Source organism: Epinephelus fuscoguttatus, linkage group LG7, assembly GCF_011397635.1.
Source record: "Epinephelus fuscoguttatus linkage group LG7, E.fuscoguttatus.final_Chr_v1".
NCBI classification, from domain to species: Eukaryota; Metazoa; Chordata; class Actinopteri; order Perciformes; family Serranidae; genus Epinephelus; species Epinephelus fuscoguttatus.
Genome location: NC_064758.1, coordinates 21,303,103 through 21,327,993, shown reverse-complemented (window position 1 = coordinate 21,327,993; position 24,891 = coordinate 21,303,103). Strand labels below are relative to the sequence as shown.

General features: G+C 42.5%; 1 protein-coding gene across 5 annotated transcripts in view; it reads left to right on the top strand.

The window, feature by feature from the left end:
- The window catches only part of samd11 (sterile alpha motif domain containing 11), a 98,738-nt gene that overhangs the window by 45,043 nt on the left and 28,804 nt on the right, over window positions 1–24,891 (top strand). For all 5 annotated transcript variants that reach the window (XM_049580786.1, XM_049580783.1, XM_049580784.1 and 2 more), the window contains 2 exons: window positions 11,697–11,872; window positions 22,237–22,346. In XM_049580786.1, coding sequence (XP_049436743.1) covers window positions 11,697–11,872; window positions 22,237–22,346 — 286 coding nt within the window. The remainder of the gene's footprint in view (window positions 1–11,696; window positions 11,873–22,236; window positions 22,347–24,891) is intronic.

Sequence of the window (24,891 nt, the reverse complement as noted above, 5' to 3'; positions counted from 1 at the left end):
GGCACGCAAGGCAAAGGCGGTTTAGATAAGCCGGAGGTGTTTGAGTGATACAGGTAAACTGGTGACATTTTTCACAGCCAAGAATGAAGACCTGTACCTTAACACATAGGGTTCAGCCAAACGAACATTACCTGAGGGAGGCAGGGGGCACCGAAAACAGATAGAAGAACGCTCATGTCTTTTCTTTTTTTTTTTTAACAGAATGATTTGCGATTTTGACCGTGTTTGCTTATGTTTGGGCTCATCGCAGATATCAGAGTGATTGGCTTTTGGCTTGCTAGGGCTTGTGCAGTTCCACTTCAATTACAGCTGTGACGGAGTAAAACTTTGTTATTGACGTAAGCACGGATATGAGAGCCTTAAGGTTGTTGTTGTAGCCTTCCCTCCCTCTATTCCTTTCCTTGTCTGGTGGTGAAGCCTGAAGTATAACCCACCAAGTGAATATCACCGTGACACTTTTACACACACACACACACACACACACACACACACACACACACACACACACAGAGGCTAAGTATGCTGGCAGCTCCATGCGAGGCGGTGAGGGTTAGGCGGAGGAGGGAGGGCAGAGGGACTTGTATGGCCTGTACTGGCGTCTCCCTCTCTCCCCACTGACTACCCTCAGGGCATGGCAGCCAGCACTCCCTCACTGATGAGCTCCCTCTCTCTCTCACTCAGAGACACACACACACACACACACACACACACACAGCACACACTATATGCCTGCCTACTGACACAAATTACCTCATGCAGTCATTTATTTTGAAAGTTTGACAGCTGAACTTTGAGTGATCTTGTTTCGCTATAGGCATGAGGCAAGCGATCATAAAAAAAAAAGTGCAGCAGCTGGTGGGAAGACTTTTCACCTGCCTGCTCAGAACTCGTGGAAGTTAATTTGCTGTGTCGGCCCCGGCACAAGCTGTTTATAACGACACGACACAAACTGAACTGTTGTTGCACTCGACAGTGTGGAATTTAAATATGTTGATAATGTCATCCGCACTCATTGATATGCTGTTGATAACTAGCTGTCAAGGTGTGTTAGCTTTCTGTTACGCCTGTTATTGTGTGATAATCAGGTGCTTAAATGATTTCTCAACCTTAATTGATATATAAATTTGCCTCTTGAAGTCATTAGATGCTGCTTATTTTGTGTGTTTGGGACCGTATGTCTGTTCTTTTGAATGTATACAACATAATACTGGAGAAGCATGTTGAAGTTTATTCCTGGCTCTGTATGTTTGTGTTTTTGTCTGCACATACTCATGCCTTAGTTTGTAACTGTGTCTCTATGCGTGCATGTCTGTGATTATTTGTACGCCCGCGATGGCTTGCTGACTTGCCTGCTTGCTGTGTGTGCATGTGTGTGTTCGTGCGTATCTGTGTGTGTCTCCTCCCGGGAGAGCTGGGCTTCCTCTGCTCTGTTATTTCAGCGGAACTGGCGGAGGCCGGGAGGAAATTACACTCCCCTCCTCCGGCTCGTAAAGACCTCCTCCAATCAAGGGCTCCTCTTGCAAAGTGGAATTAAACACACACACATGCACATGCGTGCGCACGCACACACACACACACAGACACAAACAGACACACACACACATCCACGCAAAAACAGACGTACACACTTTTGTCTATAACTTATAGTCTATCTCATTACATTTTCATAATGCCACTTCCAGTAGTGTTAATGGGGAAAAGATAATTAAAATCAAAGTGCACCACATTGAGTAAAATAATAGAAGTTGAGCTGTTGTGCGATGTGGAGTCGTCTTCATAGAGCAACTACCTACTGTACACTGCCTCTGTTTTATGTGTTGTGCATTTGTGCTCGCATGTGTGTTGCCGAGGCCATGTTGCTATGGTAACACTGGAATCGGTCATTGGCCCAGAAGTGTGCAGAACTGTGGTCGTGTCGAGTGTATTTGTGCACTTTTGTGTGCGTCTCTCTCTGAGTATCGGACAAATTTGAGATTAAGTGAGACACTAATGATCTGTGCATTGTGGGTCTTAATCTCGCTTATAGAGATCGATACGATTTGTAATGTGTGTCATATGCATAGAAATACCGTAACAGTCGCGCGCGCACACACACACACACACACACACGCATAAACTCTTTCGTGCCTGTTGTTTTTCTATCTATGAATAATTCAGTTAAAATGAACAGTTTAATTCTGCAAATTAGCCATTAGCTTCCACTGATGTGCATTTGAGCAAGATGCCAGAGACTGATAGAGTTCAGTGTGTGTGTGTGTGTGTGTGTGTGTGTGTGTGTGTGTGTGTGTGTTGCTGTGTACGTGTTGCGTGTGCGCTTCTTAAAGTGTTGCTAACTATATCACTGGGTGCATGTGTGTTTGGGTGTGGACCCTGTTAACAGGCAGCTAAAATAAGTTGGAGCATCTGTCTATCAGCCAAATGTGGATTATCACAACAAAGCCAACGGCGATATTTCTACAAACCCTCCTCCCAACATCTGTGTGCGTGTGTGTGTGTGCGCGCGCACGTGTGTGTATATGAGTGTGTTTGCGTTTGTTGTTCGCCATGTGATTTCCTCTGATAGTTGCAGGCTCGCTCTATCACATCAGGCCTCTGCAGACAGTAATGTCCTGTCATAGTTATACTTTCACACATCCATCAGCACACTCAAACACACACACACTGTATATATATATGTGAAAACACAGGAGTACTAGGTAGTAAGTAAAATTCATCTGTGTTGTTATATGTACAATTTTTGAGTGTTATTCAAGTGTGTCAGCAGTGTAGGTGTAAGAAAGTAGAGGAGGTCTGATTTGTTTGTGATCATAATCTCTATACATGTATATACCCTAAAATAAAACCAAGGCTAACACATATATTACACATATTATATATATGTGTAATATATTTTTATATATTACACATTATATATTTTTTCATTCTGTGACTTTTTATGACTAATAATGTGCTAAAAAGTTAGTGTAGGAAAGATTAAAGACAGACAAAGCCAACTCTTGTTTGGCCAGCATAAATGAGGGTCATCTGAGTTTATCTTGGTGTCCTCTCCACAACACAGCTGACACTCATCACTCAAATTTCCTACATCTTTATTTCTTAAATGAAGTGTAGCTGCATGACTTTTCTAAACCTCAGTGAAGTGGATGCTCACACCTGGAAGAGGTGTACTTTTGATAGTGTGGCAGTGTAGTTAGTCTTTACATGAGATTTTGGTAATTTCAGAATAAAATGTGACTCTTTTTGGGACCAACACAAGGGAAAACACAACCAACCACAACGTCATGTTGGCATCCACTTCCCCCGTGTTTGTCTGGGGAGAGAAAGGCCCAGTCGTTACCTGTCCATAAAGCTCCCCTGCGGCGGCCTCTGTGGGCCTATCCAAACACAGAGAGGGAAAGAAGAAGGGAGGAGGAAGGAGAGAAAGAAACAAGAGGGAGCGGGGAGAGCGAGAGGCGCGCTGGCACGCTTGACTGCACCGCCACTGACCTCCCAGCGCCGCCCCAGCAGAGCCCTCCTCCCCTCCACTTCGCCGCCTCTCGCCCTCTGTGCACCTCTCCCCCTCCCCCCACCACTCACCCATCTCACCCCCCCTTGCCCTGTGCCGCTCCACTGGGCTGCAACTGCCTGCTCGGCTCAGCGCGTGGGGGCCGAGGGTGCAGGAGAGCATGAGTGTGTGTGTGTGTGTGTGTGGGGTGGTGGGGCGGGGGGGGGGGGGGGGACTTGGTCGCATGCCTGTCCGCCCTACAGTGCTTTCTCACTTTTTTTCTCTTTCTCTCACACGGCCTTGAACAACCAAGTGTTGCCTAAAGTCTGTACATAAACCGCACACACACACACACACACACACACACACACACACACACACACACACACACAAACACATGGACTAATCCAGATTCAGATTTATTTTGGTAAGTTTGAAGTTGATTTGCATTCATAAGTAGTATTTCTTGATAAGTTTCGTTCTTGATCACATGTCAGATTTATGGTTTCATTCCTGAAGTCACGAATGTTCTTTGTACAACATGTACTGTACAATATGTATGTAATATTGCAGTATGTGTAGGCACTCAGTATTTTAACATCAAACCAGAATCCTAACTTTAAAGAAAACATCTACCATAACATCTAAATGACTTCCTCTAACCAAAATAGAGCAGAAACTTAAAAAAAAAAAAAAAAAAGACTGAAAATGTGAAGCCAAGATCTGTTTGTTTGTAATATATCTTTAATATACCTATCTGTATGCTTCCCAGTGCGGGGGAACATTAACTGTGGTTGGAGACGCTCTTCATGCCAAATGAAAAATCAAATTTATCAAGTCACACCTGTTGACAAAAATATACATACACTGAGTTGTTGGTTGATATCTTTCATTGCAAACCAAGAACAGAAAGACAAAACCCTGTCACAAATGTTAGAGAATACACACCTTTGCTCAGAATTTGCAAAATGTGACACATTGCAGTTTCAGTTAGGTGTTACAGGAAATATTTTATTCTCACCATACTCAATAACGATGCCATTATTGATAGCACATGCTATATAAAGTTTTCCTGTTACATATATGCACATATAGATAAGTTTTTGCAGTATATAATGGGGTAAATTGGGATAAAAATTACTATACTGTATAAGAGACCATACAGTGTGGCAGTACTAGTGCATTTGTGTGCTTTTGGTGTGTGTGTGTGTGTGTGTGTGTGTGTGTGTGTGTGTGTGTGTTGGAGGAATGTGTTTATTCCTCTACCTCTGCGAATAAGTGTCTAAATGAGCATTATATTCTTAAGCCAGAGGAGTTCAACATGTTTCTAATTACATATCTGCAGCTCATTCACAGCCTTTCTCAATCGTTGTGGATCTTGCACATAACGCAGCAAAGTTTGTTTACGTGCACACTAATAATTTGATTATAACCAGATTAGGCAAATATAAGGCCTGTCAGTTTTTTTTCTGTGGCCTGCACAGTATATAGTGTGCCTTTTGTCTGATTTTCTTTCAGCGTTTTGATTCCGAACATGCACCAGAAAGGTCATTTCAGAGTGCAGCGGATGCAAATGGGTGTTTCTATAAACAAACAGTGTCATGGCAAGTGTTGAAGAAAAAGAAAACACCAAAATTATTTTTGGGATGACAGCACAACAGCTTTTATGTCACAACTAACACAAAGTAAAAGAGATTGTATTAGGCTGCACTGTGAATTAATAAAGGCAAAACAATAAAGACCAACTCAATGTCTCTTTTTCCTCCTGTTCTTTGGCACTAATAAGAGATTTTCCACCGGCAACTACAAATCCTTACAGACATTATCCTGCTTATCAAACACATCATATTAACTTTATTATTGGGTTACTGGGGGAATCTGGTTACTGCAAACCATGTAAACACTTCAATCACACTATTACTTTAATCTGATTATTCACAGTAATCAGGTTTGCATACTGAGCGATCTCAGTTTGACGAAAGCTGACATATTTGTAGCTAATCACCTTTCATGGGTGCACCTGTGAAAATGTCAGGATAGCTTTCCGTGCGGGTGAGCCGGAGATAAGGAGGTGAGACTAAACAAAGCAAGAATTTGTGTTTTGTGTAGGACTGGATCTTAGGCTCACACAAACACACAGCAGACAAATTGTTTGTTTTGGCCTTGTTTCAGAGCTCTTATGTGAGCACAGTAATGACCGCTTCATCCCCTCCCCATCTCCCACCCTCCTCACGCTCATTTTTTTCCTCTCTCCTTCTCTGTCGTCTCCTCATTCCCCCTCCCCCTTTCCCCTAGTGCTCGCGCCAAGTCGGCCCGCCATCCCGCCTCCACACACACATACACACACACACACACACACACACACACACACACGCTGCGAGGTAACGGCAGACAGGCGCGTGACTCATTAGGCATTCGTCCCCCAGGGAGATTGCTGGGGGGGCGCGTGCGAGGGAGAGAGAGCGCCGCAGCTGCAGGAATGTCACGGGCGGCTACCGCTGTGTGTGCATGTGTGTGTGTGTGTGTATGTGTGAGTGTGGGTGTGTGTTTATGTGTGTGTGGGTGTGTGCTCACTAATGCTGGTTGGAGCCAGCGGCAGGGCACTGCACCTTTCAGGAAATAACGCAAGGAGAAAGAAAAAAAACACTCTTATTAGTCCTCTTTTTCCACCAAGACCTCATTTAAAGTCTGAAATAAATTTAGAGAGAAAACACTAGATTGTCTTATAATTTCAGCTTGAATTTAAATGTCTTTGCTGGCCAACATGTAGCTATGATATTAGCCTGTATTGTTATTTAATACAAAAGCATTTTGTTGTTTTTAATCCAAACCCATGCTATACATATGCTTTTAAACGAAATATTAAGCGTTATCACTCATATCTACTTATTAAAGGTCCGGTGTGTAAAATTTAGGGGCATCTATGGGCAGAAAAAGTATATGCTATTCATGACTATGTTTTCTTTGGTTTATACTCACCTGAAACTAAAGTCTTTTTTTACACAGAGATCGCGCTATAGGGCGGCTACTAAGTCCCTTGTTTAAGCCTCCTTTGCATCTCTACACAGCACCAAGTGACGGCAGCATCATTTAGCTCCAGTGTGGGGTTTTAAATAGCATGCCGGTATCGTGGAAGAGGCGTGACAGGCTTGACGTTTATGACAATAGCGTCTGCTTCTTGTGTGACATAGAACATACACATAACAGTGGCATAACATGGCAACAACAATCAATTACCTTCTCTGTTATATGGCGGCTGATCTCGTCCTCTGTTCAGTGGGTAAGGAGCTCCCACATCTCATTGTTTTCCCAATTTTTGGACATTTTTAGCTGCTGTTCTTCTTTGAGTTAGCCACTAACTGGTATTAGCTGCTTTTTAAATATCCTGTGGTGGGTCGCACATAACACATCGTCAAAGTGTCACACCCGTCCTGCCCATGGTTCTGTCCTGATGGCTCTCCTGTTTATACAGACATTGATGTGGCGCTGTTACTACCTTCCGTGGCAGCTTAAAGGCAAGTCAACTCTGTCTCCCATTTCGTGATTGCGCCATTTATACAGAACAGCGAGGTGACATAATGGCACGATATTCCTGCCTTGAGCGGGTGTTGTAAAAGGCTTGGCACACGGAAGAAGTTTCAGTTCTTGCTATCTCACCACTAGATGATGCTAAATCCTATACACTGGACCTTTTAAAGGAGAATATATGCATATTATATGTTTCAGTCCTTAAAACAACATATTTGAATACTTTTAACTTATTGGCATTTTTAAAGACTTACCTGAGTAGATACAGTTACCTCAGATTACAGTGTTTCTAGTACTTAACGAAATCTCACACCAATTTAAATGGCATTTAGTGCCTTTTAGTGTGGGAGGCTGTTCAACTCGTAGTTACATTTCTAGTATTGTTATCAAGTTCAATTGCTAGGGTTACTCTCAGAGCATATCTGTTTGAGAATTAGTGTATTATGAATATATTTGTGTTCATGGGAAGTGTTTCTGAGTGTTTGTCATGTACCTATATGACCATTTCAATTGTCTGTGTAGATTGTGTAATAAGTTGGTCAGTGTGTCCCTATGCATGTGCATCTGTATGTATGTGTGTCTTTTTCTGCGTGTAAATGTGAAGCCCAGATATATTTCTTGGCTGCCTGACTGACAGAAAGCGTGGGAGGTGATATTCATAGAGGTGCTTTTAGTGGGACTTTTATGAGACACTTTTTTCCATGGCTGACAGGAGGTTGACCACACACAGTAAGGTTGCCTCAGCTCTGTGCACACGCGCGCGTGTTTTGCGTGCACATACGCGCTTGAGCGTTCAGGCGCCCTTCCTTTGAGCGCTCCTACGTGGGCTGCCAGGGGTGTGTTTTGCTTCGTGTTTTGTTTCGGAGAGCCCTCCCCCGTGCTGCGGAAGTGTTGCCGGAAGCAGTGGGAGCTCACCCCCAGTTCTGCGTCAGTGGCACTAAAGAAAGGATCGGGGCTTTCCGGGAGGAGAGAGGAGGGAGGAAGGGGGGGAGGAGGGAGGGGGGCTGTCAGCCTGGGTATGTCACGGCCATGTGGGTGGTTGTCTACATGCTCACACACACTCACACAGCCTCAGTCACGACTGGTCTTAGACAAACTATTCTTGTATACACTGTTCTGCTGGCGTGCTCCAAGTAAAATCCCCTGCTTTGGAGGGGAATTCTAAGGAGCAGGAACAGGTGTGTGTGTGAGTGAGTGTGTGTGTGAGACTGTGCATGGGTATGTGTGTGTAGGTGGTGAGGGTAGTGCGCATGTGCACTTTTGTGTTTTCCCTGACGATACGAAGAAAGCATTAAAGAGACTTGGAGGTGGAGAATTTGTATTAAACAGATGTGCGTGTGTGACAGATGTAACTGTAGTTGCATCGTGGAAAGTGTTCTGTTGTTCTGACATGATGCCGTGCTCCTGTTTCCTCCCTCTAATGCGTCCTGTTGGAGCTCCAGCTCTAACTTCCTACAGCGAGGCCTCGTGTGGAAGTAGCAAAAGTATCAGAAAGTGATCCACTGTCCTCAAACGCTGGAGCAGAACTTGTAGAAAGCTCCGACAGGAATGAAGAAAAGAGGAAAAACCTCTTTTCTGGCAAAGCACGATAAAAAAGAGAAAGGGAGAGAAATGTGCAGAACTCTGTGGCCTGCTCATCCTGGGGGATGTTTTCATCTTTCTCTGTCTTCCACCCCCCCAACTCTTTTTAATGTCTGCCATTTGAGAGACTCCAGAGGGGCTGCACCTGTTTGCCTCTTGGCTAGGAGCCCCCAAATCCCTCCTCCTGCCCCCGCCTGCCACTCATGCTGCCGCGCTTCCTGGGATGGAAGGAGCGAGGGAAGGAGGGAGGAGTGGTGGTGAGCGGGGTTGCGTGTGGTGGAAGGGATAGCTGGAGGGCTTAAAGGCGTCCGGGAGTAAGAGCAGAGATGTAGGCACAGTGAGAGAGAGGGAGGGGAATATAGTTTCAAATCCAAGTCCACTCCACACCACACCGGACAGACCTTGCTTCTGTGGCGCTTTCTCTCTCTCATGTTTTGACTCACCACATTCTCTTTCATATCAGTATTTTTTCTCACCTTTTTGGCGCTCTCTCCAGCACAACCCCACATCCGTCCTCCCTCTGTTCCCTGTTAACTTTTCTTCTCAGCCTATCCTTCCCTTGCTCTTCTCCAGTTTCCTCCCTCGGCTCAATCTCTCCTACTCTCTCTATCTCCCATCATCCCTCCTCCTCTGTGCCTCTCTCCCCTCTTTCTTCCCCTCCTCCCTTCTCTCTGTGATAGGGCCATGTTAATCTGCAGTGACCTCTTCAGGTCACATTAAAGGTCGCCCAGCTTCACTTCCTAACGCCCCTAGGGCCACTCTCTCCTCTTTATCCCTTCTTTTCTCCACTTACTCCTGGCAGCTCTGTAGCAAAATAAACAATTCACCAACATAACACTGATTTTAGTAATAATTATAAAAGTGATAGTATTTTGGTAGCATGTATAAGTAAATATTAATATATGGCAGTATATGTTTGTGACAATAATAATCGTATGTGTACAATAATAGAAGTATGATAATAATAATAGCAGTAGTAGTCAGCATCAGGCAGGACCATGACAGCAGTGTAACCACGACCCACGATCCAGGCGTAGCCGCGATTCAAGGGAACCTGTGAGACAGTGGAGCACAAAGCCTCTGGAAAAGAATCCGAGTTAGTGACATGCAGTAATAGGACATGAATGTTAGCAAATGAGGAAGAACCAACTTTTCAGAATCTGAGAGAGAGAGAGAGAGGAGTAGAAGGAGAGAAGGGGCTCAGTGTGTCATAGAAGGTCCCCTGGCAGACTAGGCCTATTTCATCATGGTAAACACTGTCCAGCATTAAAGTTAGCAACAGTCAGACAGGCGCAGCATGTAAAATGGGTTTGTTTTGCGTCACTGAAAACATGGCAAAAGGCAGCGACAGTGCTCTAGAGATTTTTCAGTCTTCTAGTAAGACTAACCCTTGTGTAGTCTTATTTTGGTTTTTAAGTATAAGAGTGCTGAAGGAAAATTGAGTGAAGATGGTCACCCTATCTGCGCAATATGCTGAAAGAAAAGTGTTCCTAAAGGGGACAACACTTTGAATCTTATGAGTCATCTTCACGGCCACCAACCACTACCTAAACCCCAGTCCTCACCATTTATCTGTGGTTTTAAATATAAAACTTGGTTAAATGATTTCAGTGTGTGTCCATTTTAACACTACTGTGATAATACTGATATCTGTGATCATTTTGGTCACTACAATTGTGACATGAAATATTCATACTGCCTTACCTCTATCACCAACCAACCACTCTCTGCATCAGTTTGGTTTCATATTTTAGTCTTCCTTTACAATTTATTCACTGAGCGTACACATGGCTTTATGATATGTAGCTGAAGGCTGAGTGTCAGTCTTACAGGTTATGTTGTTTTGGTGTCAGTGTCACACATGGGTCCCAGCCACATTGACGTTTCTGTGATTTGCAGTTGAACTAGATTTTGCTGGAAGCTTGTACATTGTTTTATGTCCTGATGAAGATGTTCTGAAAATGAAAGTTATTTAATGCAGTGGTTCCAAAACTCCGATGTACTCACACACCCCTGTCAGATGATCTCAAGTTCCTCTTTGTTGAGACCGCCGGTCATGTTACAGATGTGTTTATTTAAATTTAGAACTGGATGTTTTTTTAACACTATTAGTGCTGTCACAGTACTGGGATTCCCAATACCTTGAAAATATATTGGTATTTGATACCATTTTTGAGACCACAAGGAAAAATTGACATTAACAACATCTAAGTTACAATTTTTATTAAAAGACAAATACAATGAAGCTGTAATATGATGACAGTTTTTCTTACTTAATAGTAAGGAGCAGCAGAATGACTGTAGGAAACATAAACAATAAGAAAGAGAGAGAGAAAGGCAGCTGGTACTGGTGTTTCAGTACTGCTGAGAATGAGTATTGAAACAGTTTTATAGTTTTAGAATCAGTATGTGTTGATAAATTCGATATTTTTGACATCACTCATCATCATTATGTAAAAGTATATATTGTTACAATATTTTCCTCCATGTAGTTGAACTGTCTTAATGGTTTAGTCATGTTTGGATCCTTCTGTTATCACTTGAAGTGGCAGAGGCTGCATGTTTTCATCATTGTAACCATTTAACCACTGGACTGTGTAAGTAATTTCAGCTGTCCCATCACCACTCATTATCCATCACTTTTAGCAAATTAACATGTATGATTAATCTTAACTGGTATTGTCAGCTGTTACATCCGTCTCCATGTGTGGATATATATATTTTTGATCAAACTGCAGTCCCTAGAGCTGCTCCACAATCTTTCCACGTTCCTCCTGGCAAGGCACCCTCTGGGGTACAAGTTCCCCTGGTTGGGAATTACTGATTTAATGTGTTTTTTTTAAGAGGTGTCTAATAAGCAGGATTACAAAACACAAAATAGCCGGCCAACACTGCGAAATAAAACTATGATCCCTTCGCATTAGAGTCTTGATTCATCCTGTATGTACATTTGCAGGGAGAACTCAACGTACTGCAACAAAGAGACTCAGGCAAATGATCAAAACAAGAGAAATGCTGCGGATAGATTAAACAACAATTTGACAGGCTGTATGTGAATCCTGTTGCTGAGGTGTCTCCATTTTCTTTGTGTCTTGTTGTGCAGAACCGCGGGCGCTTGGCCGAGAAACGCACCATCCCCCTTCCCCCCAACCGGGTGCCCAAGAAGGAGCTGGCCTCCATCTTCAGCAGTGACGACAGTGAAGGCAGCGAGCGGGCCAGTGGAGATCATGCCCACATCAAACAGGAGGACGAGTTGCATTACAGTATCATGAGAAAGAGGTGAGGCACCTGTGACTTATTTGGCCACAGCTAGCGCAAGTGTGTTTATATGTGGATCCCATGTTATTCCTGTAGCAGCTAGCAGTTGATATCCCAGACTTTTGACTACATGGTTATTTTTCTGTGTGTGTTCTTTGGGCACTGACGCAAATTGTCGTAATTGCATAGGTTTTTATTGTGCCTGAAAATCCGTAGTTTGTTTTGTGATTTTGCCATGGGAGGGAAATATCAAGCTATCCTCTCGGGTGTCACTTTTGTTAAAATGATTCATAGTAATAAGTCCTCTGTTTTGTCAGATTCTGTCTAAAAACAGAAGTATGTAACAATGTTTTTAAATGACACCTCAGACCTGTGTGTATTTTTTTCATCAAAAGTGATTTTAGGATAATTTTGAGGTGTTAAAGGCTCATTTTGAGACTAGACAATGAACCATGTTTCAAAAATAAACTTACAGCTTTTGCTTTGGGGTGTCTAATGGAAGTATGTGTGCTGAGCTCTGAAAGTGTTAATTGGTTTGTTGGTTTGCGTTTTGTTGCTCCTGCCAAGTCTCTGTGAATCTGTCTTGACTTGATATTGAAAGACTGAGTCACCTGAGTCACCACTGTCTGTTTCATCCCATCCCGTGCTGCTGCTTGGGAGCGGTTGATCACAAGAGTGTTTGATATAAAACATTCAGAAGTCGTAACATCTTCATGTCATGTTATTGCACTTTTTCAGTTAAGTGTAAAGAAGCTTTTGAAATGGTTATGAAATAATTAGCTTTAGAATTTCTCTTCAATATAATATGCATCTATTTGTGCAGCTCAATTAACAATTCAACGAAAAAGGTTTTAGAGCTGAGGGTATGATATGAGTTGAAAACACAACTAGACTTGATTAGAAGGACTCAGATTAAGAAAAAGGAGTGGTGCAAAGTTTTTTTGCTTGAATTTCTCATTATAAGGTAAATGTTGATTGCACAATATAATGGCTATAAAATACTGGCACATCAACATTTAGAAGTCTGGCCTTTCACTATGCAATTCTGTCTGCCACCGGGTACAGTCTCTTGGGAAATCGAAGGCTCGGTTTACGGCACAAAGGAAGTACATCAGCCATTGCCATCCAAAACAGGTAGAGGATAGCTCTTTTGTTTTCTTCAGTAGCTATCAGAAGCTATCCCCAGTTACTATAGAGTATCAGTGACAAAGTTTACGCGCACCAAATATACAGATTTTTGCCCTTATTCCAAAAAAGACAATATTCCTACTAAGCTCTTTACATGGCTAATGAAAATGAACATTCCACTAATAATTCTGTGTACATGCAGCTGTGCGTACTCAGATTAACACGCCCTAACATGCCATTTATCGTGATAAAATACAGAACAGTGGAACAGCTTGAACAGCTTGTGCCATTTTGCGTCTTTGTATCAAAATAGGATTTTTTTTCAGTAGCAATGGACTTGAGCCTTCATCTTTCATTGCTTCAACAACCTTGGTGTTGCGATATTTGGGCCTACTGAAAGATCTGTTGATATCCAAGACTTTCATAATGTCAAATAGAAGGTGTGGTATTCTCCTTCCAACTACAAATGTGGGCTTTTCTGTTGGGCATGAATCTTTCCCCCAGCATTGCAAACTGTTTACTAGTTGGTTTTTGTACAATGCATCCATGACAATGCACAGATCTAACTGTAAACAGTGTTGCAAATTGTGGTATAAACCACCACTGAAATGTATATTCCAAATGATCTATATACATGTCCCAAGACTGCTCCCAAAACCTGACTGCTACCAGCAGATTCTATGTTTTAATGGAAAATGCTACTTTCGGAGAAGGCGTAATTTGAAATACCCAAATGGAATTTGCCATTTCCATGACCCATACTAAATTCAGAATACTGTCATATTTCGAAATAATGGAGGAATATTAGTGTACATGTAAATGTAGTCAGTGTAAGTTCTTTACACTTATGATCCCCAGTAGCGAAAATAGCGGATGGTGAAACAACTGAAGCTACTGTGAGGAAAAAAAATGCAGCGTGTACTTGGTAGTTGCCAGAGCCTGAGGAAAATTTACAGTGATCCAGTGGTCTTTGCGTCAGTGGCGCACAGTAATACCACTTGGAAATGCTAGAGGAGGACAAGTTGAAAAGTTGTTTCCACTTTAAAAATGCACAGTCCGGCACAAATCTATAAACAGTCTCTGGATCCTCATCTGTCATACTACAGTCTTGTTATATTAATCAGGAATGTCTGTTTTATTGTTATTTGTGAGAACTAGTTAGCATCAAATCATAATAATACCACAAATAGTATGTATTAGAATGCAGCTTAAATGTTTTCAGAAATGTCAGTGGTTTATTCTCGAAATCAGCTCATGAAACGTTGCATTCTAGTGTGAACCAGTAAATGGCTGTTCGACAGATTTTCAGAACTGAATTTTTCCACAATAATGGATGGTGGAGAGTGCTTAGGAGATGTATAAACATTAGATTGGGTTTGTCATAAAAATGTGGACTGCATTTACTAAAAGCCTGTTTGAATAATCACATCTTCATACATGCAAATACACGCATGCAGGGTTACAGTGAGGTCACCACATTAAGATAAATCAAACAGGCTCTGAGGACAGTGCTGCTCTCTCTGGTGCCGTGCACTCTGTTTGTTACCAACACGAAGTTTTAAAAAAAAAAAAAAAAAAAAAAAAAAAAAAAGGATTATAATTTTTTAAATTTGCATTACAATCAGTACTTTGATCCATTTGAAGTGAGAGAAATTAAGACATTTTTGATCTGGAATAAACATCACATAGATTTGTGATTCCTCAGTATGTGCATGACAGGCTATGGACAGATATAATGCAGAAGCTGTTCATTGATTAACCTCAGAAAGTCCCCAGCTGCATTATAAGCAGCTTGTGCAACCTCATTACAGGAGGGGATGTTTTTCATGTCTTGAGACTTGCGTGTGACACGGCGGACAGCACGGCAACTGTGAAGCTTTAAATGGATCCACTAACCTCATTTAAGAGGGCTTCCCCTCCCCCTGACACTTGTGCCGCTGGCGTGTTAAGATGATAATGAATTTAAAGAACACTTATGACTAATATGTCAGGCTTTTACCCTTTGAAAGGCGACGGACTCGCTGGAGCCGCAGCTCCGGTCTGTCCTGGGCATCCGTCTCAGCCCTGCTTTATCCCCCCCAGTGCGGGTCTGGACGAACGGGATAATGGGATGTCCAATCACGGAAATGTGATTTCCATTGACCGCAGCTTCGTAAGTGAGTCGTAGAAGGGTCTTAACAAATTGGATTTGGCCAATGGATGTGAAAAATACAGGGCCTCTGTATACATGTGTGAGCGTATCTGTGCTGTCTCATCCACACATCATCAAGGCTGGCGGCAGCACCGTGTCTCACCCACTTGGTTGCTGCAGCCTACCTACTGTAACTGCACTTTAATCTACACTGGCACATCAAAGTGGCATGTGTCAATTATTTATTAACATTGTTTTTTATCTTAACACAATGCCTCATGCAGAAAAATTAACTTCAGGTGGGATTACATGATGAGATTCTTATGAGAGACACTATTCCACTGCAGTTTTTCTGTGCATTGTTAAATATATATAATGTCACTGTGTGAAACATTAAAGAATAGATTGTTTGGTTCGTTCAGGTGGCTAGTTTTGCATTAAGACGATTTGTCTGTCAGTGTCAACAAGTGCTGCTTTCATAGCTCATCATTCTCATCCAGACGTCCTCTCAAGTTCATTATACACCGGTCTACCTTCTTTTAACCAGATCAGTGTTAATATTCGACGGCTTTACAGATTAGTAATTAGTTTACTTGGTGCTCCACAGATCTGCTCTCGTCCTGCTGAATAAGCACAGAGCATCCCGAGACTGAAGTGCTGCCAAATCACGGAGCCAACCAAATAATCGTTATCACAATAAAGTGTACACAGAAGCTCCTTGGGGTGTCAGAACCAAAGTGTGGCTCCTGTGAAACGCACAGGAACCGAAAGGTAGAAACAAAATCTAGTTTTGTTATCACCTCGGTGTATTGCCTCGGTGTCAGTGCAGCAGATTGTTTGTATCTGACTTTCGTTAACACTGATTTATGGGTTTCATCTCAGGGACTAAATATTTGATACCAGTATCTTCTGATTTTAGTGTCTTACTCAAGGGCAAAACAAAGCCTACCTTAGTGTTTGTTTCAGTTGGCCGTAGATAACAAGGCTTTGATTGAAAAGTGCTGACTGAGAGTCTGGGTAATTACCCGGCAACCACCGTGGATTTTATAAGTTACACCCGCTGACGTCTGCCTTTCAGCCTTTCAGCCTTTGCCTTGTAGAAGGGGGAAAAAAAAAATCTGCCATACCCATTATTAACGTTCACAAAAACAAACGAAGGCTGTTTCTCTCTTTTTCAATCATGCATGAGGCCATTTGCTACTTGATCACTTACATATGCAAATTCTTCTTTTTACAAAACCACAAAACATCCAAGCTGTTTTTTTTTTTTAACATAGTCTGTTTGTCAGAGGCTAACACTGGGTCTCCTCACATAAGGGCCATCTTGTCCTGTGTTTGTTCTCTCAGCAGGGAGTAAACAAGATTGAAACAAGCAACATACTGACTTCAACATAACCTACTAATGTCACATCTAGCTGGTCTTCTGCAGCAAGGTTACAGTTGAGGTAATTGTGGGTGTAATTTTGATAGACCTGGATTAGGGCTGGACCAGACTATTTGACTTTTTGGATATTCATTAGCTGGGTAGGTACTTGGTTTTCCATTTTGGGATTCAGATACCATTTTTTTGTTGAGAAATGACAATAAAGAAATTATAACTAAACATAAATCTTATAAAAATAAATCTTAAATCTTCAATTAGTTGGAGCCAGTAAACTGTTTCAACACTTTGTTTCATAGCGCTTTGTCAGGCACTGTCTCAGATTCAGAGCCTATTATTATGAGCATTTATGTAGGTCTATAATTTATCCATGATAAGAAAAATTGTCACAAGCTGTTATTATGTCACAAAAAGCCAAAAAACAAACCCCTCTTGATTACAAACATGCATAAAATGAACGAAACCTTTTGGAAAATGTTTTTAACAAATAACAATACTGTAGAATAACAGAATCCTAAAAAAAAAATGAATGCCTTTAATTAAACGGAAAGATATGTGTTGCATGCCGTTCATCTTTGAAAATATCTGGCTGTGTCCTTCATGGTTTATGTTTATCACCCCCCCCCCCCCCCAACTCTCGCCGAAGTTTCAGATATTGATTATTGATTACTGCCGGAGCTCCAGAGCCCAAAAAGTGGTATTCACACAGCTCTGACGTAGTTAATCCTTGAACTGTCTGCTTGATAGTGCAGATCCCAGTGAAATGTTGAGGCAGTGTGAGCTTTGGTGTTCAGTGAGAGGAAACTGTGGTGTCTGCCACAGATTCACGTTGTTGGGGGGCAGATTAGTGAAATTAGAAGCAAACAGAAGCTTAGATTCATAAACATTTAGGAGAATCTGATATTACTTCTTAGTATCACAGTGTTTTTTCCCTTTGCAACCCACCATGCTGTAAGAAAACATGTCTTTTCATGGAGCAGCATTGGCTCATATTTGTTAATGGGGGTCTGTACTCAATCTGCACAATAACCACAGAGAGACAAAGACACTGATGCTGAGTTAGCCACTGTACGCCCATTGCGTTTGACATTTTGTCCTCTGGCTTTATTGAACAACTGTGTCATTGCCTTATGCCAGTAAGAGGTCACGGACAGTGTGAAATTACTGGAAATGGCTCTCCCCTAAAGCACTAATTAGTGAGCTTGGAGGTTTTATAGCTTTCTAGAGGAGCTTTCCGCTTCAAGAATTTTTGGCCTTGTTTACACGCATTTGCCATGGCAACAGAGTCAGAGCAATTTAGTAGTTGATTGGGCGTTGGCTAGCAGCAAGACGCTTGTTGTTTCCACATAGAGCAGTGTTTTGTCCGTTAACTCCCTATCAAAACAGAGGATCAGCAGAAAGATGGTCAGCGCTGTTCCAGCAATTTAGTTTCAGATTTGGCGTTGGTTTGAAGCGTGAGGTTCATCATTTCCACATGTAAAGGACGGTGTTTACTATTAAGTACATCCTGTCATACAGTATGTTTAAATCTGCCAAGATATTAAGAGCTTTGGCCTTTCATACAGCACCTACAGTACAACAGTGTGCTCTTTGACAACCTCAAAACTATCACTCACTGTAAATACAAGTTTCCTTTTTTCATAGAAATGTCCCTTAAAACTGTTGTGTAATACATTAGCAATACAAATAACAGAATTAGAAAAACAAAGACATAATAGCTCAAAGTGTAAGCCAGAGGAGATATTTACAGTAGAACCAGCAGTGTGTGCATGGCTCAGTGCAGGGGAACTTAAATGCAACATAGCGGCCTTACCGTATTCTATTTCCATTGTACTTTTCTTTCCTCCCTTGGCTGCCTTATCGACCTCATGTCAGCCTGTACAGCAGAGGAACAACAAGGAGAAGTGAAGCCCAAGTGAAGCCAGGCTACTCTTACTTATTTATGTATCTATTTCTGTATTTATTCATTACCCCCTCTGCTTGCAGGGTTCCCAGTTGCGGGTTGCCTTTCGATCCAACTGTGAGCAGCATGACAATTGTGTTTCCGTTGCTCGCAGGAATCAAACAAAACATAAATTGTATACGAAACAGATCCATATCCTTGCTTAAAGCTTTACATAAAATGAAAGACTTTCGTTATATTTTCTTCCTGTGGAGCATCAGAGCAACTTTACTCATTCCTTCTTTCTCTCAACATTTTGCCCAAGTCCGTATCTCACCATGCTGTGGTTGTTGAATATTACATATTGCCTAGTAGTATTTGAATGTTGCTGTGGGCCACCTGTGCAGGTTGGCGTTGGCTGTGTGTTTGCCCTGTTGTCTTGAGAGCAGAGAAGGGTATACAGTAAACCTGCGAGCACCAGATGTTGCAGCGCTTGCGACCTGTCTTTCTCTCTCCCTCTCTCTTCTCTTGCTCTCTTTCTCTCTCCTCCTCCACTCCACCACCTTCACATCCCTGCTGTCTGTCTGTCAGCACTTTCCCAGTGGTAGTGTGAGACATGGCGTCAGGGTGCCCAGGCTGCCAGCTCACACTGTGACCTCCAGCCCCGCCACCTCAGCTCCGCGTGCCAATGCCACAGCAGGCCACTACTGGGCATTTATACTGAGTCGACAGCCTTTGCCAGGAGAAGAGTTTTTTTCATGTTGTTTGGACCATTTTGAATAGCAACGCCTACGGAAGAATGGAGCACAACCTTTTCTTAACAAAAGGAACAAGTGATCTGGAAGACAAATTTTGACTGGCATTTTATTAGTTTTTATGGCATTGCATGATTCAGCAATACCTAGTATATTTAATGCAACTGTGAAGATATAAAAAAAAAATTCACAACATATTTGCTAGCAGGGACTGTGCAACCTGTCAACAGAAAAAATGTTGGCATTAAAAGTTTCTGCAAACCCTGCATACGTTACATTTACATGTTATTATGTCGCAGATACGTTGAAACTTCTTGTTTCAACAACACCGTGGTTGTGTGATTGGGTGTAGACACAAAAACCACATGGTTATGGTTTGGAAAAGATCGTGTTTTGCCTTGAAACACCCTGTTGGGGCGCACAATCCCCTAAGCAGGGTATTTTAAATGTGCCGGCAAGTAGCAAGTATCAAAACTTTTAAGTATCAGATGTTTAGTCGGACCCTGGCCCCATTGTTTGATCCGATATTTCCTGACCCTAAGTAAAAAGGTCTTACTTTAGACAATATATTTACTTTAGGCAAACTTTATTTACCACAGTTATTTAGACCACTATCAACTATTATAAATTGACAGCCATCCTTTGTAGAAATGTGATTAGTTATAAAGACTTCATGGTATCATCTCAGTAATATTGGATAGCAGTAGTATCCCTAACAGACGTTGAGTATTAGCACATATTAGTCATCCCAGCGTCTGGGTCAGTGTGTCTGTCCTGCGGCTGGAGATGAGAGGTATTGACCAGTTTAGGGATGAGCTGAGGATGAGATGATTGTCTCCGGCGTGCACCTGGGTGATAAGAACGCAGCTCATGTCCTCCTTTGCTATCAGGCCCGACAGCCACGATGTAACCCCCCTCCATCCTCTCTGAGGCCCCCATCCTTCCCAGCTAACCCCGGTCTTAGGAGCTCCTTAGGGAGCGCTGACTCAGGTGACTGGGTTTTAAGTCCCGCCCCCCCCCCCACATCTTCCAGGGCTTGAGTATGACCTTGCCTCCACCCAGCGAAAGAGAGGGGGAGGGGACAGAGGGAGGGCAGAGGTGGATGAGGATAGAGCTAGGCCCTCATTAGCCCAAGCCGAGGCGGGACAGCTCAGGAAAAGTGCGCTAATTACCCCACTAACAATGTCCTTGCCGTTCATGGCTTAGAGCGGCCACTTCGCCACGGGATAATAACCCCATCACCTCTCTGAGAAGTTCAGGATGGCATTATCATGATCACTTTAAATGATGGACAGAGGGTGGTGTTATTACGCAGCTAGCTGGTTGATAGATTTGGCTGCAGTCTCCTACAGTGGAGCATGTAACTGCAGTGTGTGTGATGTGTGTTTTGTCAGAGTCACTGGGTGACGCAGATGGATTATTATATGACTTTAGGCACAATTTAAAGAAACCCTGCATCTCATTTTCTTTTTGAAGAAAACCATTGGGCTCTCAGACACAGATAGCTACTAATTTTAGCAAGTTGCACTCTAAAAAAAGGAGTCTATCATTAGTCTAAAAAGTTTGCAGTCACAGGCCAATCAAGCGTCTCCTTGCCTAGCAACCGGTGGGGACTGTTTTGTCTGAGACTGTTTTCTGAGTCATTGCTTCTCTGTAACTGAAAGGTGACTGGTGAAGCCAGCATGGCCAGCATTAGGCCCTCCACGCTTTCCTTCATCTTTTCTGTTAGCGTGTGGAAAACAGCTTGGCGACCGACAGCCTGACATTACAGTGGGAGCCTGTAATCATGGGACTGTAAAAACCCAAATCCAGCAGCCGCAAACAGTGTGGCCTCGTCATAGTGGTGGCAGCTAAGAACCATTCACCGCTTCTGTCCCATAAACTGTGCTTGCTGTGTCATACCAGACCCCCTTCATAGATGATTCTGCTTTCAATAAAGTTGCCAGTTAAGCCTATAAACGAGATTCCCGCTGACACGAGAGGATGCTGATACCATCAAACTGACATGTTTAAATACTGCATGTTTTTAGGGCTTATTTTGTGGACAAAATGATGGTGTTCAGGAAGTTTCCTATTCTTTAAGGCTTTGGGAGGCTCTGCCATGCAGCCTATATGTCACAGTCATTTAACAGTGAATGATATCTAGACTGTAACTTAAAAAGCATTTAACCCTGTACCTCTCCTACCACACAAGCTGTTTGCCATTACACTATGACTGCACTGGTACTGCACGTCTGCTATACTCCCCTCAAACTCTAAGCGCCTATTTCCCATCATTATGCCATTTAATGCGATCAGGATGGTAATCAGATTGCAAATGAAATACCTCCATGACACAGTTGTTTGGGTCCACTGGTGTGGGGAGGTTAGAAAGGCGGCTGGTGAAGCCTTTGGAAGGGCAGAGTGGCTCCAACCAGATCTGGGCCTAATCTATAAACCCTCTCCTGCTCCTCCTTTGAGTGCTGAAGGGCAGGGCAGCAGGTTTGGGAGACTCTTGTGGACAGCTGAGGTGTAGACATGACGATAGGAAAGAAGACCCGAAGCCCAGTGTCATATACCTCAGATTCACTGTGTTGCTTTGTAGATATTACATTCCTAATAAGTAAGTAAGACCTGTTCAAGGCTCGATTAATATTCTGTTTTTCATCATCTGCCTTTTCACATTATTCAATTGCCATATTTCTCTAAAACAGCACTTGGCGGCCTGAGTTAAAAAAGAGCCATAATCAGGTTTTAAGCTGCTAAACTACTTATGAGTTGTGAATATGTTCGTTAATGCATCTTAGTGTGGAAGATGAGAAGGGATGAGACCCAAAAGTGCTGGATGCGGTAGTCTGTCACAGTGTATTACACACCACAGAGCTAAGAGCCGGTTGACAGGACAGCCACTTGTAGCTGCTGAGTCTGTGTGGAGGTATGCATTTTTGAGAGGACAGTGCTGTCTGGATGGAGGATTTCTGTGGTAAGTAGTGTGTGAAATAGTTTGAATGTTTGCACTGCTGCTTTATCACACACCGGTTTGGATTGCATTGTGGAATTAAGTTTGTTTGAGGCTGCTTTTAAACGTATGTATCCTCTCTTTCCTCTGTGTGTGTGTGTGTGTTACAGTCGTGACAGTGACCTCTCTACAATCATCTCCAACCTGCACCACACCAGACAGCACGGCATGCCCGAGGGCCAGTCAGCCTCTGACCACAACACCAGTACTGGACACACAGGTAGGACCCCAGTGATGCTGTGTGTGTATGTTTGATTGTGTCAGGATGTCTTTTTTCTTTCTCTTTCATTTTTCATTCATTCTCTTTCTTCCTTTGCACCCAGGCAGATGATATATCCCCCTTTACATCTCCTGTAACATATGTAAACGTTCCATTACCCATTTAATTTACCCTAATTTGTGTGATTTGGGGGAATTTAACATAAGCTTATTACTCATTCCTGAAGGTCGCTCTCAAGTTGATTACTTAATGTTCTTCCCACATTCTCTGCCGCTCTCCAGGATTTTTGTTAAACCCCCTGTTTTAAATTACCTCTGAATAAATAGCTTTGTTTGCCATTAATCCAGTTTCATGTGAGCAGAGGAACCATGGTGTGCGTGTGCTAAGAGCTTTTCTTACAGCTTACAGACAGAGCACAGACAGCATTTAATCACAGCTATTTGTCAAGTAGCTTGTATGAGGATATTGTGCCGCCATTAGACACATATGTTTGGAAAGCCGCCTCTGTGCATAACACTATTCAGCTATCAACCTACTGCACTGGATGTTTCTGCCCCACTGGTTTAGTGTTACCCATTTTCATGACATTTGTTTATGTCGTGTGCCATATCCCAACAAGGCAACAGTGCTTCACAAGCAACCCAAACACAAGCTCATAATATTCCATCTTTAAAATTTTATAATTTCAGTACTTATTGAAACAGTTTTAACTGGTATGAGTCACACTTCGGTCCTAAGTTTTGTTGTTGACTATGAACTTTGTCTCAACTCTGATGTTGGCACTGATTTTAAAATGTATTCTTAATGTTGTTGGAGGATTTTTTTCAGATTAAAATGCTTGTCAGCATGTCTTTTATTAATGTTCTACCACATGAAAGAAGAGATACTGATGGACATGTTATATAAAGATATGAATATTTGTGTTAGAAGTTTGAAAAATGTAAAAAGGGCCCATTTGCACATTGAGGAAAAAAAGATTATATTTTTAATTAAGATATTGAGACACCTCTTTTTGCCACCTCTTATCATTTTATTTAAAATAAAAGTAGGTTGTCTTTAGCCATTTAGCACCATTAGTTTCAAGTTCTTTAATTTCATATGCACATCAATTACAGTGAAACAGTTGTTAGAAATAAAAATCTTGCATCTCAGGCTCCCTCTAACAATGCTCATTAAATATGCATCAAAGAAAATCACACAAGTAAAAAACAAAATGAGAAGCTAAGACATGAAATAGCACTGAAATTATAGTGATTATTATGGATGTAACCCATAATACTTGGCCTTTTTTTTTCCTAGTATCTGCTGACTTTGGCCCACATGAAAGATGTATATCTAAAATACAGATCCTGAAAAAAGACACCAGCAAATATCAACACATTTTAACAAACACTTTTTCCCCTAATTAACAAATGAGATGTCTTTTAATCAGTAAAGACCATACCTTTGCTCTGCTGTTGCCCTGGCTTCGACCCTGTCCTTTCTTACAACATTAGCCAGAGGCACAGCTAGGGCCATAATCAGCCCAGACCCAACACCTCCATACCCTCTCTCTGTGTGTTCACCTCCTCTGTCTGCCAGATTAATTGTCCATACGGTGCCTGTGATATCAGGCGGGGTGGGTGGAAGGTGGAGGGTATTAGACTGCTCAACAGCCAGCCCAGTCAGTGTCTTAAACCCCAGTTTGGGACGGATTTCCACCCAAATACTGGCCTAATCAGCCGCTGAACTTAATGGAGAAATCAGAGCCTTGGGTAGTTATCTTAATGAAGGAAGACACAAGGGGATAGAGGTGGGCGGGTGGGGGTTGATGGAGGAAGGGGTGAACACAGTGTGGCCTACGCTAAGGGAGGTCCAAGACCCTAAAATCTGTCCGTTTGAGCATTAAAGGGAGATTTAACAGGCTGCCTAAGCGGCTCGCTCCGTGTCTGTAAACAAGTCCAATCCGATCAGCCACTGGCTCTAATTCTGTCTGCCAGTGAAATTAGACACACAAACACACAATTACACACAAATAACACATAGTTATACAGATGCGTGCCCACGCAGAATCAACACAGGTTCAAATTTGCGACCAAATGCATAGGTGGGTGTAATGCGTATGAAGTTTTAGAGCAGTGGATTATTTGACTTTGAAATAGATGGAGACGGTAAGCGCAGCTCGCTGTCTATGATATTGTGTTTACTCTGTTCTGTCAGTCAGCTCTCCTGTTTGACTTACCCTCCCAAAAACGTCATTCAGTGAACTGTGGAGGGAGAGAATCTGAGAGACAGAGAGAAACTGAGGATAAGAGAAAGGGAAAGTCAGCAACAGAAAGAGAGAGAGATGCAGTGATGGAAGAAACATTTGGAAATAAAGAGACAGAGGAAAGAGAGATGAATGAGTGCGGTGGTGGTATCAGGGGAGGGCAGGCGGCAGCTATGGCGGCGGACAGCTCCGTCTGTTTGTGTGTGTGGGTCAGGAGGAAAGGGAAGCAGGCTTGCCGGGTCGTCTCTGCGCCGGAGTGGGCCGTTAATTAAATCTGAGGGACAGACAGGAGGGCTG